At 45.7% G+C, this 10,462-nt stretch overlaps 1 protein-coding gene across 2 annotated transcripts in view; it reads right to left on the bottom strand.

Moving 5' to 3' along the window:
* Window positions 1–10,462, bottom strand: part of COL5A1 (collagen type V alpha 1 chain) — a 295,334-nt gene that overhangs the window by 82,802 nt on the left and 202,070 nt on the right. For both annotated transcript variants that reach the window (XM_019510780.1, XM_019510779.1), the window contains exons 26-28: window positions 8,576–8,620; window positions 6,081–6,134; window positions 506–550 (exon numbers count right to left, since the gene is read on the bottom strand). In XM_019510780.1, coding sequence (XP_019366325.1) covers window positions 506–550; window positions 6,081–6,134; window positions 8,576–8,620 — 144 coding nt within the window. The remainder of the gene's footprint in view (window positions 1–505; window positions 551–6,080; window positions 6,135–8,575; window positions 8,621–10,462) is intronic.

The raw sequence follows: 10,462 nt of genomic DNA, 5'->3' as shown, positions 1-10,462 counted from the left end.
AGATTCTGTGGCGACACAGCCCAAAGTCACAAAAACGCTGAATTGACCACAGTGGCATTTAGCCTGGAGAGCCAAAACAGAAGCTGGCTCCTGGCATTGAGACATTGTGTTGAAAGGTAAATGGATTTTTGTTTGCTATTAATTAGGCCGCACTGTGTTTGAGTTATCAGTGTAAGAATCTAGCACAAAACTAGACGCCTCTGCTATATAAAGTATCAGGCTCAGAAACCAAACCGAAGCCTGTGCAAACCTGGGAGAAATCGTTATTCCCAGCTGAGACACTGGCCAGGCATTTGGGAGGATGTCCCTGCTGCACCTGCACTGTGAATTAGAGGACACGGGTCTTAAGGACTGTTGACTCTGTTCCATTCACCAGCAGAAAAAGTCATACCTTCGTGTCTCAGATGATCAGATCCTCTCTTGGCCAAGCAGTCTGCAAAACTGCATTGAGAAAAAGGCGCTGGAGAAAAAACAGCTTGCTATTAGAAGAGTGGGGGGGACTCACCTTCTCGCCCTTGGTACCCTTCAATCCACGAACGCCGTCTGCCCCCTGAGGAAAACACAGAGACATGTCACAAGACCACACCTGCACAAGGTGGATTTAACTGAGCCAGGTGGCTAGAATGGGATGAATCATGAAGAGCAGGAAATTGTGCCTTTCCACTGGCAGCAAGTTTCCCTTGTGATTTTCCTACATGCAGGGGTCATTTGAATTTAATTATCGAATCATTTGTGGTCTCTAGCTCACTTGCTACCCAACATTTAAGGCGACTTGACTGGACAGAAGAGACACGTGATGTCTGTCCACCCCCCCACAATTAGATGAACGTAACCACTGGAATCAGTTTTCCCGAGGGGATTCTTGCAACTGGAAGTTTGCTTCTGCAAATGTTTTCCAAAAAAAAATCTTTAAAAATGGGCAACTTCCACAAATATCCTTGAAAGCCAACTGCGCTCTCTGAACAGCAGGTTCCCTGTGCCTGAAGAAGGGTGACTGCACCTGAAAGTTTGCAAAGAGCCTTTTTCCAACAACTCAGTTGGTCAAATAAAAGATATCACATCTGTCCAAAGAACTGTGGCTGCCTATGTCCTTTGTCCAACACAACTACAACCAAAAAACCCAGCAGCTGTGCTCCCAGGCAGTAGGACCTAGAAAAAAAAGTGCTTGTTGAACATACAGTCGCAGCTTCCTTTCTTACGTTGTAACCACCAGCTAACGGTGCAGAACAAGCAAAAGCTGCAGATCCCTGGCTTCTCTCATCATGACCCTCCCCTCCATTGTGCATCAGTGATGGGAGCAAATGTCCCAGACTGCGGCTTTGTGTAGATGCCCATGCTAGCTCAGGTACCAGCAGCGGTCTAGCTATGGCTGCCTACAGCTCCTGGCAGGCTCATCAGCCCATCTGGCGCTCTCTGATGCTATGGCTTGACTCCTTGGGGTAGCTAGGGCACACACACCCATAGGCAGGATCCAGATGTGCAGGCATGTGTGGTCTGTGTAGCCTCTTTGCAGGGCCATGAACTGCACAAGTCGCACATTAATCAGCATGCTAATTTGCAGTGCCAGGGCAAAATTTGCTACTGGGATTTCCCGGTAGTTAAAAAAATACCTGGGGAAAAAGCAGCCTAAGTCACGCCACCATACCACCTCGTGCCCTAGCCAGCCCCTCCCCACCCCGCAGCACGTGGAGCGGTGGGGCATGCACATGGGTAGGGGACGGAGTAGTGTTGTGCTGCTACTATTTGTGCTGCTGCAAAGGCACGCTACTGCTTGCGTGGACGCGGCCATAGTATAACTGGTACTACCTATGACAAACCTCTCATTTGCATCAATAGGGCCAGAATTTCACCCTGGGGAATTCCTGTTCACCACAGGACTTCTGAACAAACTGCAGTGACTCTTTTTCCAGGGCCAGCTCCATAGCTGGTCTGAACGGCTCAAACTCCATATACACTGCTGCACGCACTGGCTGAGCAGCTGAGTCTGCCGGACTTCCATCACGATTGCAGCTGCCCTGTTTTGTTTAAATCTGAATAGGTTTGGAAACCGTTTTGAAACTGCTCGGTTACCTCTGCGCATACAGCAAAGGGGAAGGCGGCGCCTTTTTAATGGAGGGTGCTTATTATCCGAGTGTATTGCCAGTCCCTGCTGCTCCTGGTCCTGGAAGAAGTAATGACCAAAGGCTGGTTCTGGGTTGAGACTCAGTTTGGGAAGTGCCCTCTTGTGGTAAAAATTGCATGATGTTTCTAGTCTGATGGAATAATAAAGTCCGCACCGCTCAGGAGGCTTTGAGACCAAGATAAATCTTTAGTGCAAGTAGGATGCGAAGCAGCATAACCTGTAACCTATGATTGCCTCTGTCTGAAATGACATTGAACGGTGACACTCGTAAGCACTCTGCTACTTAATCAGCTTCCAGTGGTGGAGAGTCTTAGAGCCAAATGGACAGGGTAAAGTGGATGCAATTTTCCAAGAGATATTATTCATCTTGGGATTTAAGAGACGCCGTCAAACATTATCTAGCACTAACCTCCTCCCCTGGAGCTGCCTTGTTGCCTTGTTTGCTATTATGTTATACTGACTACCCAAGCTATTAAGTCTAATAGAAAAGCTGCTGACACTAAGATCCATGACAGATTCAGAAAGGAAAAAATAAAAGGAGAAAGACAGGACAGGGGTGGAAAAAAGGCAGCTAATATAAAAGCTAAAGATGGGATGGGAAACCACGCTGCAAAGGAATAAGAGCCTGATATTAATGCAGCGCCACATTAATTAATGGCGGTAACACGGGTTAACCACCTCGTTTTCTGAGTTGGGGAATATAAACAGAGCTGGGGAGGTGGGAGAGCAGTATTAGATGAGATGAATGATAGTCTGGACAGCGGACGGGGCTTCTCTGTAGGACGAATGCCTTGAAAAATTAAAGCCTAAGAAATTGCCAAGTGGATGAGAGCGCTGATCCATATAGCCCAATATCCTGCCTCTGACAGTGACTGCTTTGGAGGTAGGGGAAAGAAATAATCCTGTAGGGTACAAAGTAACCCTGGGGAAAACATCTTCTTAACCTCCATCACACAGATTATGCCCTGAAGCAGGATCTCTACCCCTGCCATATTTGGGGTTTTATTTATTTATGGCTATTTAAATCGGCTGATGGGAGGAAATCGAACAAAAAAACAGAGAGAGAAAGTGGAGGAAAAGAGAAGTCCAATATGAAAGTACGTCACAAGCAAGACCCAGAGAGAGTCAAGTACATCCTTTACCCTGTCTCTGGTGCCCAGATGTCGGAGGAAAGTGCGTGACCTTGGACACAACACGTGGCGAGAATTTTGTGTGCGCATTTTCTAGCTTGTATTGAAATCTCATGGCCTAGTTCTGTCTGTGCATGAATGTACCTAGCGCCAGTTGTTCTCACAGGCTCTCAAAGGCCAAGATCTTGCCCTGAATGCACTTTAAAAAATGAATAAACGAGGCACTTAAAAATACTCCTGTGTTGCATCTGCTCGTGACATGCTGCACAACGTCCCAGAGGTGTCAGCAGGGTCGTGTACAGGTCCTGCCTGCATCAATTCCAGTTCTAGTCACTGCACAGAGCTCACATTTTCCTGTCCACACAGCCCTTAGTTACTTAGAGCTGCTAGAGTCAAGTTTCTTATATGGAGGTGGCCTACGGGCATAGAAAGACATGTCCCTGGACAAGAAAGTGGCCTGGAAGTGTGGCCAGACGCAGCTGCAGTTGTGGCAGTGATTTAACATTTGGTCCACCATCCTTACTGAGTTGCAGCGGGTGGATCATGCCATGTGTATCTCGAGGCAAGGCTCTTTGAGCAGATGTGATATCTTTTATTAGATCAACTGAGCAATTGGGGGAAAAGTCCTCAGTAAGCTTTCGGGTGCAATCGCCCTTCTTCAGGTATAGGGAGTCTCCGCTGCTCTGAGCCTCCAAGGAACGAGTCCGATGCCTGAAGAAGGACGATTGCACCCGAAAGCCAACTACTCAGTTGGTTTAATAAAAGATATCACATCTGCTCAAAGAACCTCGCCTGCCGATGTCCTTAGATCAACTCGGCCACAACCAAAATCTCAGCAATGTGCACCTCGAGACACTGGAGAGGCAGCCAATACAAATGGATGGTGAGATTTAAATCTCAGCCAGCTGGGGCTGTTCCTAGCAGCCAGTAGCTTTGGTTTCCTCTGCGCCTTCAAGATGTTGCCAAGCAAATGCCACCCTGAGGTGCACTGGGAAATGAGAAGCTGCACATGAGGGACCAAATGAAAGGCACCGTCCCATCAGCTCCCAGCTACATGGCTCAGGGAGGTGGCAAAGGGGATGCTGCAGGGCTCCTTCCCACTGCTTTTCCAATAGTGCTTGCTGCCGATAGCCGGAGAAGGTACCAAAGGCAAGGCCACAAAGCCTGAAGAACTAGGAAGGAGTTTCACTGAAGAGCTCCCTGCCTCCTTACTGAAAGCTTTTCTGCTTGGGTTGGGTCGAGGGCTAGAAGGACGTGCCCCTGATCTCCCCCTTTGAGCAGCCGGCCCGAATTTCTCGGGGACTAGATGCAGCTGCGCTGCATCACTTAACTCTTCCAATAACAAAAGAAGGCTGTTTAATAAAACAGTTTTCAATTTACCCAAGACCTTTTACAGGCCTTTCCCTCCACCCCCATTTCGACGGCCAAGCAGACAAAATTGTGCAGAATTCACAAAAGCAGGACCAAATGCTGCCGAGATGGGCAAGAGCTAACATTGATTTATAACTGCAATTCGACAGACAGAGAGAAAGGCTTTTCTTTGCTCCAAGGACCAGAGCCTTATTCAATTAACTCAACACTGCTTGTAGGAAGCAAGACATTTTGGATAAACACGATGGATTTTGCGGATGACACTTTCTCTATATCACTGTAATGTGGAATAGTTCCACTTGCAGTAAACATAATAGCAAGCCATTCCCTAATGGATCGCTAAGTCTCAATCTACAGAGCTGAAAGAAATGAGATGAAAACATGCTTGAGCAAAGTAAATCGAGTTTAATTTTTGGAGATGGAAAAGCAAGTGACTTCTTGCTACGGGGGAGGGGAAAAAAGGAGATGGGCTTTTCACTGGGCTTTAAGTGCCCCCTTTGCCCTTTATCCTGTACCTATAACCACCAAACGGGTCCCTGCCGGTTCAAGGGAAGCATGCGGGAAGCAGTCTGTAATGGCGATAGAGTTAATACAGCTTGAAGGAGCATTTTAACTGTAACAGGATGGGGAATAATAACCATTGCTTTCTTATTAATGTGTATGTATTGCAGATATCAGAAGTAGGTGGAAGAACTACAATTCAATTTACTGAAAGAATAGGGGATATGAGTTTTAGACTGTGGAGAGAACTGAGTTTCATATAACAAGATCTCAGATTACTCCTAGAGGAGGAGAAGTACTACGTTTTGTTTTAATAACGGACTAGTTTGTTTTGTTAACAGTCAGGGCTTGTTAAAATCCTCTTGTGGAGGCCATGATTTATTTGGGTTTTAAATTGAAACTTATTGTGATGGACCTGTGCCACATTCGCCAGGAATAATAATCTAGCTCAAGTATTCAAGGAAGACAGAAAGTGCTTCTACAGGACTACATCCGAACGTCCAGGCAGGGGAAGTGAGCAAATAATAGAAATAGTGAGCAGATAATAGACCATTTGGATGATTGGTGGAGCATCCAAATCACCCCTGATTTCTCCAGAAGGATTTAAAAAGTGATCCTAGGCTCATGGATAAAATTTCTTCCATACGATCAACATTATATTTACTGCTAGTGTTGCCTTTAGACTTGCCCAAGTCTCGGGATTTCTCCCGACTGCTGGAGCACCACCCAGTCTACATCACTACCCTGTAAAGCCCATTTGGATAAAGAACCAGTGTCCCTAAAGATTTGTTAAAAGCAGGGAGGTGAAATTATTTTAGGATTGCTGTTTAGGTTGGTATAATCCAAGATGGCCTCAGATATCGCCAACCCAAGCTGCAAAATCTAGCTTACGGGGAAAAAAAAAGGGGTTAGAAAGAGGGGTTGGGGTGTGCATTTCTGCCTGTCCATCTACTTACCTTGACTCCACGTGGTCCCGGATATCCAATTGGGCCCTGAGGACCTGGTGGACCCTACAATTTAAAAGCAACAACAAAATAATGTCAAAATAGAGCAGTGTTGGACCAGCTGGGTAGAAAATATGTGTATATACCCTGGCCATCTGTCTGCTCTGAACTACACAGGAAAGCTAGTGGCTGCCTAAGTAGCATAATGTATAGATGGTCAGCTGCAGCAAGGAGTGAAAGCCTAATTTAAAGAGAGTCGATTTCTCTCCAGTTTGGCTACAGCATAGAGATGTGCACATAGGAGAGAGAGAGAGGAGAATATCAGCCCTAAACAGATAATTGCTATAATGACCAATTATAAAGGTTTTATACAAAGATCCACCGGTGACTCCTTTCTGCAAAAATAACTTCACCCCTTAGTTCTGGGCAGGGGTGGTTGACAAGTTCTTGTATTTCAAAGTTAGGATGCAATTAAAAACATAAGAAGCATTCAAATGTTACTTATTTCCTTCTCCCCAAGAGTTCTTCTGGCCCAAGTTCTTCAAAATTCAAAATGTAGGACATCCCCATTTGAAAAATTTGGAATGGGAAAAGTGTAGAACGGGTTTGGAAAAGCCACTATAACTGAAGCAGAAATTACTGGCTTCTGCAGCAATCCCTGGGGTCACTGGCCTTTGCTGTGTAAGAGGAAAGACTGGAGCATCTTCAAGATCCCTTGTGGCTTTTATGACTCATTGGTCAGCACTGAGTCCAATGGATGCATTGCTCTTATTACCAGGTCTGGATGGGCAATGATATTACTCCTACAGGGCTACATTAAGGCTCTGCAAATAAATTACATTCTCAGTTGAATCTGACTGGGTTGCATGTCATTCAGCTAGCTAAAGAAATATCCCCTCCCCTCACATTTCTTTAAGAGAGAGTCCTGGACAATTTTTCCACTCTGACAGCCAGACTGAGCTGAAGCATCGGTGCTTCTTGTGGTCTGTTGGAGTCTCAGACCTCATGCTAGTGTTGACTGAAACAAATCTAGCAGCACAAACACTGCTCTGAGATCATTATTGCTTAAGTAATAACTCATGGAGAAAGTTACGGCCTGGATCTGGACTTCTACCCCGACACCTGCTGACTCCTCAATGTTTGCTAAATGTCTCCCAGCACAGTGAGTGACTGCACAGCTGCTTATTGGGTTTTAATATTCTGCAGACAGGAATGTGCGAGTTCCTAGCCTTGCGTGATGCCAGCTGGAGAAATGGCCCCGATCAAGGTCGCAAGCAGCATTTCCCTGCACTATACAGCATCTATGCAAAGCTAGGGTGAACTTCAGTCAAACCGGACGGTGCTCTAATAAAAGACTTGTGACAAAAGTAATGTTTTTCAACTGAATGCAACACAGTGGGAATGCAAATGGTAAATCTCCCAGACAAACTGATGACCGTATAATTCAAGGACTCTAGCCCCAAGCAATATTCTCTAAAGTACTGTTAAAGGGGGAATTTGATGGGGGAGAGGGGTGGATGATGACCCCCCCCCAACCATCAATACATACACAAAAAAGTCATTTTCTTTATTCCCTCTGCATCACTGGTAACATTTATTTGTGCCTGATTAAGAGTCTTCCCCTTCACGGTTTTTGTTTGCATATTTGTTCAGCTTTTCAGTAAAGCTTGCCAAAAAAACTAGGCTGGGTGACAATGTTAGATACAGGTTTGGTTCAATACCTTCCTAGACAAGCTGCAACTGCCCCACGGCTCTGCCCTTGATTGAAAATACAAGCACAGAAAGAACCGACATGTCTCCTCAAATTCACGGACAAACTTGACACCCCTCAAGTCGGGAAGTGCCTCAATGCATCTAGATTGTGAATGGAGCTGAAAATCTCCTAGGACCCTTTGCTCCTGTGGCATTTCCAGATACACCAATACTGGCACGGACACTCAGACTGTGAGACCAGTGTTAGCTTTTGGGCAAATATTTCAGCTCCCTGGTTTGCAGACAAAGCCTGAAAGTGGTAAAAGCAGCAGCAATAGTTAAAGAAATACATGGACAGGTGAGCCAGACTTGTTGCAGATTCAGTGGGTCCTTAACCTTGCTGCATATCAGTTGGCCCATCCATTCCTGCTGCACACTTCCAGTCCTTTGACTTTCTCTCAATATGTTTAATCTCTACATTTCAAACTTTTAAACGTAGACACCAGGTCTACGTTTAAAACTTTTGCCAGCAGATCTATGCCAACAAAAACCCTACTGTAGATGCAGGTATTCAGGCAAGACCATCTTCATAACCTTACTTCATTCGGGGAACTGGTATAAGCTTGACTGATGGGTTTTTTTCCGCGTAAACTACATTTTATTTAGCTGTAGCCATGTTGGCAAACCTTTCCTAGTATAGACAAGTCCACCCTTTTCTTCAGAACCAGCAAGCCCTTTAAGGCCTCCCTGGTAGCGAATGCATACACTAACTCCGAACCTGAACGATGGCAATCAAGGTCTGGCTGGACACTTACCTGACTCCCTTTCTCACCAGGAGGACCTTCTTTGCCAGGATGACCCTATTAATAAAACACACAGACAAAAGTGGGGGAAAAGTTTAGTGTTTGGTCAGTGCTTTGAGAACTGACAGTCAGGTACGGTTTATTTCTGAAGATGCACAGTGGGGAGACCTGGCGTGCAAACCGTCCCACCCATATAAATGAGCAGTTGGACACTTAGGGTTGTTATACTACTTTCTCCTGGGGAGTTCAACCCATTTTGCCCATCATAAGCACCTTGCAACTTCTCTGTGAGCTCAGCAGAAGTCAATGTGTGTGTAGCGGCAGATGAAAAAGCCAAGGGAAGTTGAGTGTTTTTCCCCAAGGGGAGGAAGCCAGCTCACAGCAGAGCTAGGAGAGAGCCCACGGGTTCTGGATACCACTCCCCTGGTCTACGCACTATGCCCATCATGAAAGTGATGAGAAAAACGTTCAGCTGTACAGTGCTGGGCTTGCAAGATCAACCCGGCAGGCTGGCAAACTTGTGAAGGTCACGACATCTCCAGGTTGGTCACATTCCTGCATTAATTGGCTAACGATCAAAGTCACTTCCAATACCTCCCGATGAATGCTCAGCCTGCATCCCCACCACATGCTCGCTGTTGGGATGCAGACCAGCTTTCTTCTTTGGATTTGGTGCTGAATAACCTGCCCCTATAGCTTCCAGCATTTTCTTATTCTGTGTCTCTAGAAAACTTTCTGTTGAGACTTCAATCGGTAGAAAACAAAAAGTGCCATTCACTAGTCTGAAAAAAGCATTGCAAATAAAGCATAGTGCACTAGTGAAGAATGAAGAACCGCCATTGGTCGTACCCTTTGGACTTGATGTCCTTGCTAAAGGAAGAACCAGCAGGCCATTAAGACAAAATGCACCTTTTGGGCTTCCTATGCCTAAAGAAAACCATTAGTCCCTTAGCTGTGGGACACTGCACACAAAGGTGCTTTTGATTTGAAAGGAACATGAGACCCTTCCAGAGATATTCAAAGCAGCAAGTATCTCTCCAGTCAGTCGGTTTTTCACCTGCGAGCTCATATGTGAACAAGCAAATGATTTTCTAACAACCACACGAGAAACAAGACAAGACTGTAGACTATTTCCCAAGACCAGCCTACATTAAAGTGAATGCCAGAAGAGCAGGATCCCATCCATAAGATCTTGTTTAAAACAAAAATGGGGAAAAAAACCAAACAAACCCCAAACAAAACCAGATTTCTTTATACCTGCACACATTTCTGCAGAGGTAAATGACAGCTGAATAGTCTACAAGTAACTAGGGCTGTGCTAACAAGCAGCCACACATGGCTGGGGGCATGTGCCTGGCTTGCACGTATTTGCTGAAATATCTGCTGAGGGATGTCAAATGGCTGTCTTATTCAAAAGGGGTCATGCACTGCTTAGATCATCTACAACCATATCAAAAAGAAAATACAGCCTTAATACTGTCACTAAGGTCAAAAGCTGATAAGCATCTTTGTCGGGTTTCCTACTGAAAAGCCATCTGACGCTGGGGGTTTTGAAAAGAAATTTAGCAAATGCCACCTATCGACCAAGCCCCGTTTTTAAGAGGACTCGGGCACCTCTTCTTCCCAGGAGAGAGTTGACTCACCTGCTTACATACATCTCCCATACCGTCTTCAATCTACACGGATCCCACTGAGATCAAAAGGCCCACGTGACGGTGCAGCATGAATGCATGCATGCCCGTGCCCGCACTGGAGCTGATATACAACCTTTTGCTGACATAAAACTAGAGCCGACACTTTTTACAACTGAGGAGCTCTGTGGAGACTGCTCCAAGGATTTCACGTGGAGAGCGACTGCCTTAAAGATATTCTGGGCTTTGCTTTCACCGTTCTGTTGAC

This window comes from Gavialis gangeticus, unplaced genomic scaffold (genome assembly GCF_001723915.1).
Source record: "Gavialis gangeticus isolate Ggan-Ray unplaced genomic scaffold, GavGan_comp1, whole genome shotgun sequence".
NCBI classification, from domain to species: domain Eukaryota; kingdom Metazoa; phylum Chordata; order Crocodylia; family Gavialidae; genus Gavialis; species Gavialis gangeticus.
Note: the sequence above shows the minus strand (reverse complement) of the source record. Positions and strands in the feature narration are given on the sequence as shown.